The sequence below is a fragment of the Protopterus annectens genome, chromosome 15.part0, assembly GCF_019279795.1.
Source record: "Protopterus annectens isolate FY-2018-M chromosome 15.part0, PAN1.0, whole genome shotgun sequence".
Lineage (NCBI taxonomy): Eukaryota > Metazoa > Chordata > Ceratodontiformes > Protopteridae > Protopterus > Protopterus annectens.
Genome location: NC_056749.1, coordinates 67683690 through 67704010, shown reverse-complemented (window position 1 = coordinate 67704010; position 20321 = coordinate 67683690). Strand labels below are relative to the sequence as shown.

The window sequence follows — 20321 nt, the reverse complement described above, 5'->3', positions numbered from 1 at the left end:
ACTATAGTAAGCTACAGCAAACACACCACAAGAAGCCTCAGAAATTTTGGACTAACATCAATAGACTCCTCAAACCTGGTCAGTCTAGCGCACCATCCCCTCATGATGCTGATCATAACACTCCACTTCAAATAGCCAACAACTTCAACACCTATTTCACAGAGACCATACAGTCCCTAGCTAGTCAGCGTTCCACTGATAACATGAGGCTCCCTTCTTCTACAGCTGGATCTCTACCAACTTTTAGATTTCATCCTATTTCAACAACTTTCATCTACAAAATCCTACTAAAGCTTAAGCCTTGTACTCCTTCAGCTGACCAGTTACCTTCTGAGTATTTGCAAATAGCAGCGAAAGTTATTGCCTTTCCCATATCCATCCTACTCAATAGAACTCTGACAAAAAGAACTACTGTAGTAAGCTACAGCAAACACACCACAAGAAGCCTCAGGAATCACACTCGGCTTTCCTGAAAACATTGGAGAACATAAAGATCTCTCCGAACACCATTATATTGGGTGACTTCAACTACCCAAACATTGACTGGGAGCACTACTCAAGCCCCAGCACCTTAGCCCAAAGGTTCCTGGAAATTATAAACTCAAATGCTATGGAACAACTAGTCACCACTCCCACAAGAGGGGACAACATACTAGACCTGATCATTACCAACATGGGGACTCTATGCTCCACACCAGAAGTATATCCCTCATTGGTAAGATCAGACCATAAATTAATTTCACTGGATGTCCACATCCCGACCCCACCCCTAGCCCAGAAAACCACAGTGAAAAACTTCTCAAAAGCAAACTTCTCACTTCTCAAAACCAAAGTGGAATCCTTCAAGGCCCCAGGGCCAGTGGAAACTATGGCCCAAACTGCAGAATCCTATATAAACGCATTCTACGGACATCTCCAGGAATGCATGGATCATGCTATCCCAAACAAAACCAAGACCCAATCATCCAAAGGCAGGCATCCAGTCTGGTGGACCCCTGCCATAAATAAACTGTGCAACAGAAGGAGGAAGCTACTACATGATAGAGCAAAATCCCTAATAGGGAAGGCATCTCTGATCAGTACTAGCAAAAAATTATGATCCCTCATAAAATCCTCCAAGGACAGCTTCGAGAGAAAAATTGCACAGGACACCAAAGACAATCATAAGGCTTTTTTCAGTTATGTTAGAAACCTGGGATGCAACTCCCAGACTTGTTCTGAGTTGATTCTAAATGACAAAAAATACACTGAACCCACAGACATCGCCAATATCCTGGCAGACAGGTTCAGTGCAAACTCCCCTCCTCCCCCCCAAAAGAACAAGTATCTATCCCGGCAGAGGGATGCCTCCCAAACATCTCTGATGCTCAGGTGAAGGCTGCCCTCTCCAAAGCAAAAAACACTGCTTCCATGGGACCAGATGGTGTCCCAGGTTGCGTCCTACATGAACTCCAAGAGGAACTAATCCCTCAAATAAAACAGCTATACATTCTCAGCCTCACTACAGGATATGTGCCCACAGAATGGCATACAGCAACAGTGGTCCCACTCCACAAAGGTGGAGAATCTACGGACCCTGGAAACTATCGCCCCATAAGCCTGACTAGCTTAGTCTGCAAGGCTATGGAGAGGATCATCATGGAGCTCATAAACAAAGACATTGGGGACCTACAGACACTAGATCCTACCCAGTTCGGCTTTGTCAAGGGCAGATCCTGCCTTTTGAACCTGGTTGACTTCTTAGAAACAGTCACCAAAGCCATAGATGAAGGGAAGGTAGTCCACACAGCCTATCTGGACCTTGCAAAGGCATTTGACACAATACCCCACTCGGGCATCATAGATAAGCTATCCAGCTTAAATATAAACCCCTATGTCACAAGATGGGTCACAAACTGGCTCAAAGACAGAACCCACAGAGTGAGAGCTGCTGGAGCCATGTCCGACTTGAAACCGGTCACAAGTGGCATCCCACAGTGTTCTGTCCTGGGACCACTCTTGTTCGTTATATACTTTTCTGAGGTACAGGCAAACGTGGGAGGACTATGGCTCACCAAGTTCGCAGACGACTGTAAACTGGGCGCCATAATCAACTCTCCAGCTGACACAAACATCCTTCAAAAAGGTCTCACAGAGACAGGTAACTGGTGCCAGCGCCATGGTTTAAAGCTAAATGCCAAAAAATGTATAGTCATACCCTTTGGCAAAAACAATGTGCCCACAAATTACCACATAGGTGGAAACCCATTAAGTACAGAGAAAGTTATTAGGGACCTGGGGACCCAAGTTGATAGCAATCTCTCCTTTGAAAACCACATTGCCAAAGTGGTTAGAAAGACCTTCTACATAGCCCACCTCATCACGAAGGGTTTCACATCTAGATCAAGAGAGGTAATTGTGCCTTTATTCATCCCTCATCAGGCCCATCATAGAATACAATGCCCCTTTTGGGATGTACCTTACCCGACACCTGCAGCAATTAGAAAGACCCCAAAAGTATCTCACCAAGAGGATCAAGGGTCTCAAACAGATGCCATATGCTGCTCGGTTAAAAAAACTCCAGCTCTACTCAGTTGCATACCGCCTACTTCGAGGTGATCTATGCCTGACATACAAAGCTATGTCAAATCCAGAATTAATAGACATGCTCCACCTCAGTAAATCTAAATCCCTTAGAGCCACACGCTCGAGGGACTTGAACCTCAGCACAGAAATAAATAGAACTTGCTGGAGGGACAGGTTCATAACCCAGAGGCTCCCTTCACTCTGGAATAGAATTCCAGTTCATGTGAGGAAGAGCACCTCACTGAATCTCTTCAAGAAGAATCTCGATAAGTGGATGGGGGATTGTAGGTTTGTCCCAGGGATTACTTCTGTGTCACTATTGGACAGAGGCACAGTAAACTAAACCTTAAAAAGGGCACAGTATACTCAAATCAAGGGGTATACAGAATCGGGCTAGGCTTATAATTGCCCCAGGGCAGATAGCCTAGTATGAACCTATGAACCTATGAACCTATGAACCATTAATGAAGGCATCATTCCAGACATCTGGAAAATCTCCCACATCATCCCCCTACATAAAGGTGGTAAATCCAATGACTACTCTAATTACAGACCAATAGCTCTCCTGTCACCCTTAGCTAAAGTCATGGAAAAATGCATTCACCATCAGTTACTCAACCACCTAACTAAACACAATATTCTGGCTACATGCCAGCATGGCTTTAGGCCATTTCATAGCACTACCACTGCTCTACTATCTTTCACTGACACCATTAATAAGAACCGTAATAACAACATCCTCTCTTCTGCTCTCTTCATCGACCTTTCAAAGGCTTTTGATATGGTTAATCATCCCCTACTTATAAATACTCTTGAACTTCTTGCTGTAAATCCCCCAGTTATACAATGGTTCAAGTCTTACCTTAACAATAGGCAACAGGCAGTTCTCTGGGAAAATAAACTATCATCCCTCCTACCAGTCACCCTTGGAGTCCCCCAGGGCTCCATTTTAGGACCTCTTCTCTTTTCTTTATTCATCAACAACCTTCACATAGCAGTCCCTGAAGCTGCCTGCATTCAATATGCCGATGATTCCACACTTATATGTTCTGCTAACTCCACATCTGAACTACTCTAACTCAAAAAGTATTTAACTTAGTAGAAGACTGGTTCCTAAAACGCTGCCTTCTTTTGAACGTCAAAAAAAACAAGCTTCTACTCTTTGCACCCACCAGTAGGTCCTCTCCTATTGATTTCTCTATTATATCTAACAACGGTACCTTTATCTCTCCCGAACACACTACCAAACTATTAGGAGTCACAACTGATAACAACCTTAACTTTGTTATGCATATAAATAACACCATTCAAGCAGTGAACAGAAAAATTGGCTCCTTATACAGAATCAAACCCTTCCTATCTCCTCTAGCTAGAACCACCATTGCCCACTCTCACTTAATCTCAACTCTTCTCTATGCTTCTCCTATTTATACTAATCTAAAAAAAAAATAATCTTCTCAAACTATCAAACTCCTATAACAATATTGCCAGGTTTGCCACTGGCAATGCATTTCAAACACACCACTGTCTGAATCTTAAGCAGCTTGACTGGCTTGAACTCCCTAACATGCTCACTTTTTCCCAACTCACCATTGCTCACAAAATCTTTTACCAACCTAATAATACTCCAATTCTCGCTAACCTCATTAACCCTTATAACAATCTAATTTCTCTACGCTCTTCAGGTAAATTACTTGCTAGTATAAGTAAGTCCAATAACTTGTCAGATGACAGCATTTTCTCCAATACTGTTGGGAAACACTGGAACCTTCTACCTGCTAATCTAACTCTACTTCCATCACTGTCACTCTTTAAGCAAAAACTCAAAATTCACCTAAAATCACACTGGTTATGTCCCTGCACTAACCCTGATTAATTAATTAATTAACCACCTTTCCTTTTTTCTTTTTACTGCCTATGGTTCTACATCTTACTCTATATACCCCTCTGTATGCTAATATCTGGTCTCCGAAAACTTATAACCACAAGTGTTTATGTTAACCAACAATGAACTATAGTGTATCTCGCTTATCAAACAATCTCACAACTGTTATATTATTGACCTACTTGTATTTTTACTTTGAGTATGCCTTCTTTTGATTGTATATACCTCTTATTTTTTTTTGTACTTGTTTTTGTTATACAATTGCATAATACTGTTTGTACTATGTTGAAGCTTTTCTCCCCGGGCCTCAACTGAAAATGGAAATATATCCAGTTAGACTAGCCCAGTCAACAAATGTAAAATAAAATAAATAAATAAAAATTGTGCCCCCCAACACATGTCCAATCCATTTTATCCGGTGATTCCTTTGACCAGTCCATGTCACTTGGCTGCTGATTCCCATAATTGACATAAACTGTCAGATTAAAGCTACTGCTGTCCTTTTCTGTTACTAGCTATGTGTGTGCAGTGTTCTTCTCACCTTGCGTTGGATTACCCCCTGCTATACTGTGTCAAGTTGGTCTCCTTATTGGCAGTCTACTTTGCCTTGTGAATGACCAGTGGTGTTAAATGCAGCATGGTACATCATACGCACTATGTCCATTGTGCTCCTGTCCATCACTGCTCGACTCTGCTGCCATGTTCTTGGAGAGGAATTACATTATTCAAATTGTCTCAATTCATTAATTCTGACATATTTAGTTTCACACAGCAGGGCCTCCACAACGTTACCTTCAGCTCTTGCACTGAGAACCTGAGTGCAGTACTTTGTTCTGCTATGCATTATTATATGTCACACTTGTTAGACATATATTGATTGTCTTCTTGTTTAACAGGTAAATTAAATGGTTCAAAGATGTCTCTCATCTGTGACTCAGAATGGGGATAGACAAAACCTGTGGAAGTGCGCAGGAGGTTTGTGCAGCATATTTATTTTATATATTTGCATATCAGATGCAGTGCACATGTTTCAGTGCAATTTAAGGTTTTAGTATGCCTTTACAAATCTTCTTTATTTCTGGTCATTGATATTTTAAAACAATTATCCTGTCCTTGACATTCCTTAACAATCTAGTTATCTGTGTGCTGTTAAATAATCTGCACTGTTCAATAATTCCTGTATGTTACAGTCAGACATGTATACCATGTTCTTTTAAACTTACAGCTCCATGAGGAAAAATATAAACCTTTATCAGGACACTCCTCTTTGAGACTATACTCAGTGCATTAAAAGGGGCAGTTGGTTTACACTACAAATGCTGGACAAATTAGGTACTAATATTTTACTGATGAGATGGAAAATGTTTAAAATCTGTATGTCTGTTCATTTTGCTTCTTTCATCTAGGTATACTGGGTCCCATAATTCGTGCTGAAATCTATGATACCCTGATTGTCCACTTCAAGAATATGGCTTCGCAGCCTGTCAGTCTCCACCCGATAGGAATCTCCTACTGGAAGACATCTGAAGGTAAAGTCCTACCATTTAACATCCAGTGTAGGATAGGATTATATGTACATTTGTTTGTTGGGTACTACGAGGTCGGGTGTGTTAAAATGTCAGAAGTGCACCCATTTGATTTATCAGCTTGTTGGAAATAGAACATTGTTGTTATCATGAAAAAGAAGCAGATACCAGAGTTCGGAGGAGGCCTCAGCTTATGTACAATGTCTAATTACTGGCAAACATGGGGCCATAAGCTTTTTCAGCTTAAGCAAAGTTAGTAATAACATTATTAGGAGCCTAAATCGCAACTGCAACACAAATACGACATGTTGAATGACAAATATGTGACTCAGGCTATCCCTTCACTGAACCTGGCTTCCCATCCATGTGAAGCGCAGTTCTTCCTGAACTCAATTCAAAGATAACTTTAGCCAGTGGATATGGAATCAGACATTTAGTTCTGATTTGGTCACTATGTCTGTTAGGAAGAGGCAGACTATAAATGCTTGAACATCCATGCCCAGTCCTACAAATACCCCTTAAAATAACGCAGAGGGATCAAAACTTGTCAGATACATTTGGTGAACATAGCTAAGCTTAAAAAGGACCCCTGGGGTCATTAGCCTAGTAATCATCTATGAACCTATAAAATAAAAATGCTGTTATAAAAAAGTACATAGAAAGCATAACTACAGTTATATTTTGTCATCCATACTCTGATTTGTGTTAAACGGGGTTTTGGAGAAGGGCTTCAAATGCCATAAGAAATAGGATGTTTGTATAATCTAACACTCCAACATTCAAGAAAGAAAGGATTAAGAGAGAGCAATGTTAAGCTTTATCCTGAAAGGCAGTGTACCCCATTGGTAAATTCACAAATACACACAAACAAGGGTAATTTTATTATATGACTGTTTGCTATTTACCTAAAATAAACGTTGATGCTGCTTTGATGGAGCCATCAAAGCTACAGATGGCAATGGAGTCTCTCTGTCTCTTTCATGGGATACCTTGTCACCTGTCAGACCGGAATCTTCTTTTCCCTCCTGCCTTTGAGCACATGCTTATTCAGGGGGTAATAGAAGCGGTCCTTCCTCTTCAGTTAATTGAAGGGTTTTATTTCAGGATGTTCCTGGTGTGATGATTACAGCTGGAATAATGGTAAATCTTCATCTCCAATGTAGAAAGTACAAGGTTTGATCCTGTCCCTCAGGCAATACCTGTGTGTAGTTTGCATGTTCTCCTCCTGTGTTGCTTTGGAGTTCCTCCCACCTCCCAAAAACACGCTGGGTGTTTCCTTCTTAAACCAACAAGAATGGAGTTATGATCTGCAGCACAGACTATAGATGGTGCCTATTGAGGAAACAATTGCATAGACCAAGCACTTTGGCCATCAACTGTGCCTCACAGTATCATCTAGATAAGGGAATACAGATCACAGTGTCAGGGCTTGCTACTCAATGTTATAAAAATTGGCTCTAGAGAGGGGAACACAGATCACAGACTGCACTGTGTCAAGGCTCACTACTCAGTGTTGTAAAAATTGGCTTTAGGTGATTTGGTTGCACTGACTAATGTCACCAAAATTGAACATGGATACTTGCTGGCGATAAGTGCATTGAGAACCTGGCTTACTCTGACCTATATCAGGGATCCCTGGCAGGGGTGTCCAACCTTTTGGCTTGCTGGGGCCGCATTCAGTAAACAGAAATGGTTTTGGGGCCGCATATAAAATATATCATATAGTTAACTCTTTTGTTACTCCAGAAGACCACAGTCGATCTCCTGGCTGTACACGGTGCATTTGAACAATGAATAAATGTAATAAATGCCTAATATTTGCCTTAAAATTCTAATTCTCATTCTAATTCTCTAATCTAACAGTTAACTCTAACATTAATTAATATATCTATCTATCTATCTATATATATATATATATATATATATATATATATATATATATATATATATATATATATATATATGTTACAAATAAACAGATATTCACTACAGCACTAGCATTTCTCACTGGGAAAACCATCCCAGCAGTCCAACTATGTAAAATGTCAACATCAGCAGTCCTACAGTACTATAATCCACAAAAATAACCCAACAAATTTGCAATAAAGTGAAGAATTCACATTACTGACTTATTCTGAATAAGCTACAACAGGGTCTCACCCAAACAAATAACTGGTGCCAGAAATATGGCCTCATGCTAAATGCCAAAAAGTGCATCATCATCCCCTTTGAGGAGAGTGATGTCCTCACAAATTATCACATTAATAACAATGTTGTAAGCATGCAATAAGTCGTATGGTACTTGGGCACCCAGGTTGATAGAAACCTGACTTTTGACCACCACGTTGTCTCCGTTGTAAGGAAAGATTTTTACATGGCCCAATTCATTAGTAAGGGTATCTGATCCAGGGACACGGAGGTCATAACATCCCTGTATTTTATTGAGTGCAATGCCCCTTTTGACATGTGCCTCAGAAAAACACCCTGCCAAAAGAAAGACTACAACCATTTCTGACAAAAAAGGTTAAAGGACTAAGTTCACTTAGTTATCTAAACAGACTAAAAAGCTTCTTGCTTTCCTCTGTCTCTCACTGGCCCCTATAAATTTCATCACTGGTTTGCTTTCCAGGCTAAGAAAGATCCTGCCTTAAGAGACTTCCCCTACCTCAAAAATACTGGTTATACTTAAAATGCTCACTACAAAGACCACAGCCTTCACTGCAACATAAACAAGCCACTTTTTATAGACAGGTTCTTGACACAAAAACATTCAACTTCTGTAAAAAACTCCTCTCATTATCAAACAATGTAGTTCAGCAACATGATGGCTGGATGGATAGCCATAAATATAGCCCTTGGGTAAGTAGCATAGCCTTCATCAAACCAGATGGAAAAATCCACATACTAACCTTTCCCAGCTGGATGGCTAAGATCTAATATTTGTTACTCAAGTCTAGTTGCCCAAGAAGAGGGGCATGTTTAACTAACAATTCCATTTGCAAAATTATATTCAGTATACATATTAAATCCCGCTCTCTTACACACACACACACAAACACACGAAAAAGCCCCTACTTGTAAAATAGGCAACCTCAGTAATCACATGACACCCACTCACTGAATGAAATTGTCTGGAAGTCAAAATATCTGAAAAAAAATCATAATAGAGATGGATTCATCCATGTAATTTCCCACCACCAAAAGGACCATCAATAAATCAACAAACAACTGCTCGGCAAAAAGTAAATCAGTAAGAAAACCATATACTATAATGCTACATACTGGTGTAAACATATAACTTGTGTCAATCCCCAGGTTAATCCATACCAAAAGATTGTTTCAGAGCTTCAGCTATGTACAAACAGCTTTTTCCTAAAAACTTAACTCATTGATATTTGCCTTGCTGTAATTATAACTGTAAAAAAAATGTTTTTAAGTTTATTCTGTACCACAATGATCCTCACTGTTACGAGATGTAATCTCCGCCATATTGTATGAGTACTACATCCATAATTTGCTGTCTCTCTCTCTCATGTATTATATTGTTTTTCTGTTATTTTTGGAGCTTTTCTCCCCGGGCCTCCGCTGAAAATGGACCTGTGCCCAGTCGGACTTTCCCGGTAAACAAATGTAAAATAAAATAAAATAAATAAAAATAAACTTCCCTCCAATCTAAAGCCATTTGACATTCAGACATTTTAATTTGTGCAGAAGTTACTCACAGACTGACAGTTTACTGAGCTGTAATGCTGACCTTCGCTTTAGAAAAAAACAAATTCCTAGACTTTGTCAATAGCTCAAAGTGTAGAGAGGATTATTTATTTATTTTTGGAAAACATCTTTAAAACTGTTAAATTGATTACAAACCCAGAAACACAGAAAAGTTATTGTGATTATGTAAACCACAGACTGCTGCAAGAAATCAAAGTCACATTAGCACTCTATGCTTATGTCCGAACAGATGAATCATACCTGTCAATTCCAAAAGAAGTAAAGTAGCTTAATAAGAAGGTTATTTGCAAGGTTGCATGGCAGTTTATACTGGAAATAAGCAGAGATATTAAAAAGGCTCTATTTTTCATAATTATGCCAAAAAGTCTTCAAAGGTAAATACAACTTCTGATTTAGTATAGAACCATACCTCTCAACCTTAGAGCAAGAAATCTGGACAAAGCGAAAAATAAAAAGTGGGACACAGGCCCAAAAATAGTTATGCATCACAGACACTATTGAAACAACTGTAGCTGCAAACATTATACATCACTTATAATCTTTCTATCCCATTATTGTCAGTTAAACATTATATGGCTCATTCAGTCCTGCCTTCTTTTGCATCAAAGAAAACCATGCTTTGAAATGACAAATGCATTAAAAATAATACATAAAACACATTGCATCAACATCCTGCAACTTCCGACCTGCAAGCAACCACAGAGCTTTCACTGAAACTAGGGCTGCTTGTTTCCCCAGAATGACAGCTCTCCCTAATTAAGTCTAATGGTACACAATCTACCAGTATCCGGACTACCTGAAATAAACCAAATTATGGCCTGTAAATTGAAAGTTGTTGTTGTGTCTTTCAGCTTATCCATTAGGGGTCGCCACAACGGAACTCCGGTCCGCTAATGTTTGATAGTGGATTTTTACGTGCCAAGTTACCAGCCCTGATGCACAACCTTCAACGAAGGCACGCCCATTCACGCATGCCTCCACACAGAAGACGCTCTAGCTGAGAATCGAACGCAACAACGTCTTGCTGTGAGGTGACAATGCTACCACAGCACCACTACCGCAGTTCTGTAAATTGAAAGTACACTTTGTTTAATTAAACTATATTTCTAAGCCCACTTACTATATTTTTTCAGTAACACCCCAATATCCATTTCCAGGTCACTTTACAAGACATTGGCAGTGGTAGACTTGGCATCCTTCAGAACCCCACAGTTCCACACTAATACATTGTCCATTAAATGTAAATATCCACCCACTGTAAATGGCAAGAAGCTATGTCTTAAAAAATCTACTTCTGGCATGCGTACCCAAGTATTAGGTTTTGAAACAAAGAAACATATTCTCCACAGTCCGTAAGTCTCTGTCTTTAATAATCATCTACTGTTGCAGCACTCCCAAGACATAAGCACACACACACACACACACACACACTTAAATCCCCAACATTTAAAAAATGACATTGTGCCAACTTGTTTTTCCAGTATTGATGATCCGCCAAAGCTAAGCTTACTGTTGTCCAATCTACCACTGCTTAGAACTCACCAATGAAAAAACAGTACTAGGTGCTTTTTTGTTAGTCTGAAAAAAACAATACAACTTTATATGCTACAGTCCAACATAGTCAGTCCACTACTGACCCATTAACCCTAGGCTGCTGTTTCATTATTACTCCTTGGGACTGCATTACCTTGGATGACTACTTTATTTTCCTAAGCAAAAGACACAAATTGGAAGATGAGGCAAAAATCCAGACATTCTTTGAAAATCCATACAGTTAAAAGGTATGAGTTCATGTTCAATACAACACTCTCCCTGTGAGGAAAGCCGCAATTTAATGAAAGTGTACTCTTAATGTATGATATATTTGTGAGCTAACTTGTTTGTGTTCAGTAGGTAGAATGATCATTGTTAGCCTCTTTGTACATGCGTCTCTCTCTCTCTCTCTCTCTCTCTCTCTCTCATGCACACAGATACACATACACACACACACATACACACACACACACACACACACACACACACACACACACACACACACACACACACACACACACACACTCTTCTTCTACTTTCACGCACACAATTCTGCTTTAATGCATGCACTCACTCACTCCATACTTACCTAATAACACAGGTAATTGCTGTCCCTTGCAAAGGGAACAGCGGCAAATCCATACATGAGGCCCTCTTCAGCGAGAAGACACATACACTGATTGTTCGGCGCAAAATAATGGCGTAAACACACTGATCCTTTTTTGGCTCAAAAACAAAACTAGAAGGTGCTTTGGCGCATGCACACACCGACATTAGCATTACAGGTCATGGGAGCGAAAAACACAAAACAAAAAAAGTGTTTTGGGGCATGCATACATCGATGTTGCAGTTAGAGGTTGAGGGCCGCATGGAAGAGCTCTGAGGGCCGTATGTGGCCCACGGGCCACAGGTTGGACATGTCTAGGTTAGAGGATTCTGTGTGGGTCTGTATTGGCCAGTGTGTGCCTGCCATACAATCCAGTGGTCATGTGTCAATAAGTTACTGGATGGCCAGTGTCCATTTGCACAGCTTGTATTACCTGGAATAGCTCTGTTGAGTGAAAGCTTGAAGTAAAACCAATGAAGCTGATAAACTGAAATAAGAAATTACTAAACGCAATAGGTTCACTGACAGGACAGAGTTTTTGACATGATGGTAAGGAAGAGGTTGGGCATCCTTTGTATCCAGGAGACAAAATGGAAGGCTACTTCAAGAAAGCCACTTGGATTGGGATCCAGTGTCTACTTATGGGAGAAGACAGACTAGAAATGTCGTGGTTAGTGTGGTGAGGTAGAAGCTTCAGAAGACAGTGAGGGATGTCATTAGAATTAGTGACAGAATCATGGCAATAAGACCATACTGTAAGGATACGGCATGATTCACAATGCTCCACAGCAGGGTTGTTTCATGGAAATAAGACCATACTGTAAGGATACGGCATGATTCACAATGCTCCACAGCAGGGTTATGATAGTGAGAAAGAGTACATTTGTGCAGTAGTTGAAAGACCTGCTACATAAAGCAGGACAACATGAGTTGGAGTTGATAATGCACTTGAATGCACATATCAGGACAGACAGAATAGGTTATGAGGACTGCCTTGGTCCACATGGGTGGGGTGAGTTGCATTCTATGCTGTCTGGTGTATTGCTTGATGGTAGCCAACACATGTTCAACAAGAGTCACAAACACATTCAACACGTAACTCAGATAGAATACCTCCTAATAAGAAAAGGGCATTGGGGTAGAATCAGCGATTGCAAAGTCATCGTCGATAAAAACTGTCAGCCCGCAGCATAAATGTCACAATCAGCTATAAGCAGTGGTCACAGAAGGCTTTAAGATCAGAGTCTAAGATGAAGACCTGGAAGATGAGTTGAGAGGAAGCACAACATTTCAAGGAAATACTCTGGGCTCTTGCGCCTCAGCAAGAGGAGGAAATACATGGAGTGGAAAAAGAATAAAAGTGCCTCAAAGCAACATGATGGAGGACTACAGAACACACATGTGATCAAGCCAGGTATGGAAATAAGATACATAAGGAAAGTTGGCTGTGGAATGCAAATGTCCAGGAACACAAAAAAAAGGAGTAGAGAAAAAAGTGTAACACAGAAAAGACAGACCAGGCTAAGGAAGAATACCAAAAGAAGCTAAGACAGAAGTTGCAATAGCAAAGAACAAGACATCAGAGAGACCCTACCAGTTTCTGGAAAGTGACTCAGTAAGTGGCACTAAGAAACGCAATCAGATTGTAAGAAAGATGAAGATAATCAGACAGCCTTCACAAAGGATCAAAGCATGGTAGTAACCTGCTCACAGTCCACAGGGCATCAAAGGGAAATTAAAGGAGGACTTCCAGCAACTCTTGAATGAAGAAAACCCTGAAGAAGATGCACTGCCTAAGAAAAATGCTATAGTGAGAGAAGAGGAGGAGCCCATCATAGGAGAAGAGTGCAAAGGAAAATGAAGTCAGGGAACGCAGCGGGGTCAGATGGGGTCACAGCAAACAGGATAACACTATGGAATGTCAGTAAATGCAGCAGGCTTAGATGGGGTCACAGTTGATATGATAACACTAAGGAATGTCAGGGAATGCAGCAGGCTTAGATGGGGTCACAGCAGATAGGATAACACTAAGGAATGTCAGGGAATGCAGAAGGCTTAGATGGGGTCACAGCAGACATGATAACACTAACGAAAGTCAGGGAACACAGTAGGCTTAGAAGGGGTCACAGCAGATAGAATAACACTAAGGAATGTCAGGGAAAGCAGCAGGCTTAGATGGGGTCAGAGCAGATATGATAAAACTAAGGAATGTCAGGGATTGCAGCAGGCTTAATTGGTATCACAACAGATTCGAAAACACTAAGGAATGTCAGGTAACACAGCAGGCTTAGATGGGGTTACAGCAGACATGAAAACAATAAGGAATGTCAGGGAAGGCAGCAGGCTTAGGTGGGGTCACAGTAGATATGATAACACTAAGCAATGTCAGGAAGCACAGCAGGCTCAGATGGGGTCACAGCAGACATGATATCACTAAGGAATGTCAAGGAATGCATCAGACTTAGATGCGGTCACAGCAGACATGATACCACTAAAGAATGTCAGGGAATGCAGCAGCCTTAGATGGGATCACAGCAGACAGGAAAACACTAAGGAATGTCAGGGAATGCAGCAGGCTTAGATGGGGTCCCAGCAGACATGATAACACTAAGGAATGTCAGGAAATGCAGCAGGCTTAGTTGGGGGTCACAGCAGACAGGATAACACTAAGGAATGTCAGGGTACGCAGCAGGCTTAGATGGGTTCGCAGCAGACAGGATAACACTAAGGAATGACAGGGAACGCAGCAGGCTTAGATGGGGTTACAGCAGACAGGATAACACTAAGGAATGTCAGGGAACGCAGCAGACTCAGATGGGGTGTGAGCAGACATGATAAAACTAATGAATGTCAGGAAAAGCAGCAGGCTTAGATGGGGTCGGAGAAGACATGATAACACTAAGGAATGTCAGTGAATGCAACAGGCTCAGATAGGGTCATAGCAGACATGATAACACTAAGGAATGTCAGGGAAAGCAGCAGGCTTAGATAGGGTCACAGCAGATATGATAACACTAAGGAATGTCAGGAAAAGCAGCAGGCTTAGATGGAGTTGCCGCAGACATGATAACACTGATGAATGTCAGGGAATGCAGCAGGTTCAGAGGGGGTATCTCGCAGCAGACATGATAACAGTAAGTACTGTCAGGGAACACAGCAGGCTCAGATGGGGTCACAGCAGACATGATAACACTTAGGAATGTCAGGGAAAGCAGCAGGCTTAGATTTGCTTGCAGCAGACATGATAACACTAAGGAATGTCAAGGAACACAGCAGACTTAGATGGGGTCACAGCAGACATGATAACACTAAGGAATGTCAGGGAAAGCAGCAGGCTTAGATGGGGTTGCAGCAGACATGATAACACTAAGGAATGTGATGGAATGCAGCAGGCTTAGATGGGGTCGCAGCAGACATGATAACACTAAGGAATGTCAGGTAAAGGAGCAGGCTCAGATGCGGTCACAGCAGCCATGATAACACTAAGGAATGTCAGGGAAAGCAGCACGCTCAGATGGGGATGCAGCAGACAGGATAACATTAAGGAATGTCAGGGATAGCAGCAGGCTCAGAAGGGGTTGCATCAGATAGGATAATGCTAAGTAATGTCAGGGAAAGCAGCAGGCTTAGATAGGGGTGACAGAAGACATGATAACACTAAGGAATGTTAGAAAATGTAGCAGGCTTAGATATGGTCACAGCAGACATAATCACACTAAGAAATGTCAAGGAATGCAGCAGGCTGAGATGGGGTCACAGCAGACAGGATAACACTAAGGAATATCAGGAAATACAGCAGGCTAAGATGGGGTCGCAGCAGACATGATAATACTAAGGAATGTCAGGGAACTCAGCAGGCTCAGATGGGGTCACAGCAGACATGATAACACTAAGGAATGTCAGGGAATGCAGAAGTCTTAGATGGGGTCACAGCAGATAGGATAACACTAAGGAATGTAAGGGAATGCAGCAGGCTCAGATGGGGTCGCAGCAGACATGATAACATTAAGGAATGTCAGGGAAAGCAGGAGGCTTAGATGGGGTTGCAGCAGACAAAATAACACTAAGGAATGTCAGGGGAATGCAGCAGGCTTAGATGGGGTCGCAGCAGACAGTATAACACTAAGGAATGTCAGGGAATGCAGCAGGCTTAGATGGGGTCGCAGCAGACATGATAACACTAAGGAATGCCACGGAATGCAGAAGGCTTAGATGGGGTCACAGCAGACATGATAACACTAAGGAATGTCAGGGAAAGCAGCAGGCTTAGATGGGGTCACAGCAGACATGATAACATTAAGGAATGTCAGGGAATGCAGCAGGCTTAGACTGGGTCACAGCAGACATGATAACAGTAAGGAATGTCAGGGAATGCAGAAGGCTTCGATGGGGTCACAGCAGATAGGATAACACTAAGGAATGTCAGGGAATGCAGCAGGGTTAGATGGGGTTGCAGCAGATATGATAACACTAATGAATGTCAGGTAATGCAGCAGGCTTAGATGGGGTTAAAGCAGACATGTAAACACTAAGGAATGTCAGGGAATGCAGCAGGCTTAGGTGGGGTCACAGCAGATATGATAACACTAAGCAATGTCAGGGAGCACTGCAAGCTCAAATGGGGTCACAGCAAACAGGATAACACTAAGGAATGTCAGGGAATGCAAAAGGCGTATATGGGGACACAACAGACAGGATAACACTAAGGAATGTCAGGGAATGCAGCAGGTTCAGTGGGGGTACCTCGCAGCAGACACGATAACAGTAAGTTCTGTCAGGGAACACAGCAGGCTCAGATGGGGTCACAGCAGACATGATAACACTTAGGAATGTCAGGGAAAGCAGCAGGGTTAGATGGGGTTGCAGCAGACATGATAACACTAAGGAATGTCAGGGAATGCAGCAGGCTTAGATGGGGGTGACAGAAGACATGATAACACTAAGGAATGTCAGGGAAAGCAGCAGGCTTAGATGGGGTTGCAGCAGATATGATAACAATAAGGAATGTCAGGGAAAGCAGCAGGCTGAGATGGGATCACAGCAGATAGGATAACACTAAGGAATGTCAGGGAATGCAGAGGAATGTTAGAAAATGTGTCAGTCTTAGATATGGTCACAGCAGACATAATCACACTAAGAAATGTCAAGGAATGCAGTAGGCTTAAATGGGGTCACAGCAGACATGATAACACCTAGGAATGTCAGACAATGCATCAGGCTTAGATGGGGTCACAGCAGACATGATAACACTAAGGAATGTCAGGGAAAGCAGCAGTCTTAGATGGAGTCGCAGCAGATAGGATAACACTAAGGAATGTCAGGGAAAGCAGCAGGCTCAGATGCGGTCGCAGCAGACATGATAATACTAAGGAATGTCAGGGAACGCAGCAGGGTTAGATGGGAGTCACAGCAGACAGGATAACACTAAGAAATGTCAGGGAACGCAGGAGGCTTAGATGGAGTCACAGCAGACCTGAGAACACTAAGTAATGTCAGGGAACGCAGCAGCCTCAAATGGGGTCACAGCAGATATGATAACACTAAGGAATGTCAGGGAATGTAGTATGCTTAGATGGGGTCACAGCAGATAGAATAACACTAAGGAATGTCAGGGAGTGCAGCAGGCTCAGATGGGGTCGCAGCAGACATGATAACACTAAGGATTGTCAGGGAATGCAGTAGGCTTTGATGGAGTCACAGCAAACAAGATAACACTAAGGAATGTCAGGGAATGCAGCAGGCTTAGATGAGGACACAGCAGACATGATAACACTAAGGAATGTCAGGAAACGCAGCAGGCTTAGATGGGGTAACAGAAGACAGGATAACACTAAGGAATGTCAGGGAATGCAGCAGGCTTAGATGGGGTCACAGCAGACATGATAACACTAAGGAATGTCAAGGAACAAAGCAGGCTGAGATGGGGTCACAGGAGACAGGATAACACTAAGGAATGTCAGGGAATGCAGAAGGCTTAGATGGGGTCACAGCAGACATGATAACACTAACGAAAGTCAGGGAACACAGTAGGCTTAGAAGGGGTGACAGCAGATAGAATAACACTAAGGAATGTCAGGGAAAGCAGCAGGCTTAGATGGGGTCAGAGCAGATATGATAAAACTAAGGAATGTCAGGGATTGCAGCAGGCTTAATTGGTATCACAGCAGATAGGAAAACACTAAGGAATGTCAGGTAACACAGCAGGCTTAGATGGGGTTACAGCAGACATGAAAACAATAAGGAATGTCAGGGAAGGCAGCAGGCTTAGGTGGGGTCACAGTAGATATGATAACACTAAGCAATGTCAGGAAGCACAGCAGGCTCAGATGGGGTCACAGCGGACATGATATCACTAAGGAATGTCAAGGAATGCATCAGACTTAGATGCGGTCACAGCAGACATGATACCACTAAAGAATGTCAGGGAATGCAGCAGCCTTAGATGGGATCACAGCAGACAGGAAAACACTAAGGAATGTCAGGGAATGCAGCAGGCTTAGATGGGGTCCCAGCAGACATGATAACACTAAGGAATGTCAGGAAATGCAGCAGGCTTAGTTGGGGGTCACAGCAGACAGGATAACACTAAGGAATGTCAGGGAATGCAGCAGGCTTAGATGGTTCGCAGCAGACAGGATAACAATAAGGAATGACAGGGAACGCAGCAGGCTTAGATGGGGTTACAGCAGACAGGATAACACTAAGGAATGTCAGGGAACGCAGCAGACTCAGATGGGGTGTGAGCAGACATGATAAAACTAATGAATGTCAGGAAAAGCAGCAGGCTTAGATGGGGTCGGAGAAGACATGATAACACTAAGGAATGTCAGTGAATGCAACAGGCTCAGATAGGGTCATAGCAGACATGATAACACTAAGGAATGTCAGGGAAAGCAGCAGGCTTAGATAGGGTCACAGCAGATATGATAACACTAAGGAATGTCAGGAAAAGCAGCAGGCTTAGATGGAGTTGCCGCAGACATGATAACACTGATGAATGTCAGGGAATGCAGCAGGTTCAGAGGGGTATCGCAGCAGACATGATAACAGTAAGTACTGTCAGGGAACACAGCAGGCTCAGATGGGGTCACAGCAGACATGATAACACTTAGGAATGTCAGGGAAAGCAGCAGGCTTAGATTTGCTTGCAGCAGACATGATAACACTAAGGAATGTCAAGGAACACAGCAGACTTAGATGGGGTCACAGCAGACATGATAACACTAAGGAATGTCAGGGAAAGCAGCAGGCTTAGATGGGGTTGCAGCAGACATGATAACACTAAGGAATGTGATGGAATGCAGCAGGCTTAGATGGGGTCGCAGCAGACATGATAACACTAAGGAATGTCAGGTAAAGGAGCAGGCTCAGATGCGGTCACAGCAGCCATGATAACACTAAGGAATGTCAGGGAAAGCAGCACGCTCAGATGGGGATGCAGCAGACAGGATAACATTAAGGAATGTCAGGGATAGCAGCAGGCTCAGAAGGGGTCGCATCAGATAGGATAATGCTAAGTAATGTCAGGGAACGCAGCAGGCTTAGATGGGGGTGACAGAAGACATGATAACACTAAGGAATGTTAGAAAATGTAGCAGGCTTAGATATGGTCACAGCAGACATAATCACACTAAGAAATGTCAAGGAATGCAGCAGGCTGAGATGGGGTCACAGCAGACAGGATAACACTAAGGAATATCAGGAAATACAGCAGGCTAAGATGGGGTCGCAGCAGACATGATAATACTAAGGAATGTCAGGGAACTCAGCAGGCTCAGATGGGGTCACAGCAGACATGATAACACTAAGGAATGTCAGGGAATGCAGAAGGCTTAGATGGGGTCACAGCAGATAGGATAACACTAAGGAATGTAAGGGAATGCAGCAGGCTCAGATGGGGTCGCAGAAGACATGATAACCTTAAGGAATGTCAGGGAAAGCAGGAGGCTTAGATGGGGTTGCAGCAGACAAAATAACACTAAGGAATGTCAGGGGAATGCAGCAGGCTTAGATGGGGTCGCAGCAGACAGTATAACACTAAGGAATGTCAGGGAATGCAGCAGGCTTAGATGGGGTCGCAGCAGACATGATAACACTAAGGAATGCCACGGAATGCAGAAGGCTTAGATGGGGTCACAGCAGACATGATAACACTAAGGAATGTCAGGGAAAGCAGCAGGCTTAGATGGGGTCACAGCAGACATGATAACATTAAGGAATGTCAGGGAATGCAGCAGGCTTAGACTGGGTCACAGCAGACATGATAACAGTAAGGAATGTCAGGGAATGCAGAAGGCTTCGATGGGGTCACAGCAGATAGGATAACACTAAGGAATGTCAGGGAATGCAGCAGGGTTAGATGGGGTTGCAGCAGATATGATAACACTAATGAATGTCAGGTAATGCAGCAGGCTTAGATGGGGTTAAAGCAGACATGTAAACACTAAGGAATGTCAGGGAATGCAGCAGGCTT

General features: G+C 42.5%; 1 protein-coding gene across 1 annotated transcript in view; it reads left to right on the top strand.

Moving 5' to 3' along the window:
* The window catches only part of F8 (coagulation factor VIII), a 2728596-nt gene that overhangs the window by 258781 nt on the left and 2449494 nt on the right, over positions 1 to 20321 (top strand). The window contains exon 3 of the mRNA XM_044057714.1: positions 5857 to 5979. Coding sequence (XP_043913649.1) covers positions 5857 to 5979 — 123 coding nt within the window. The remainder of the gene's footprint in view (positions 1 to 5856; positions 5980 to 20321) is intronic.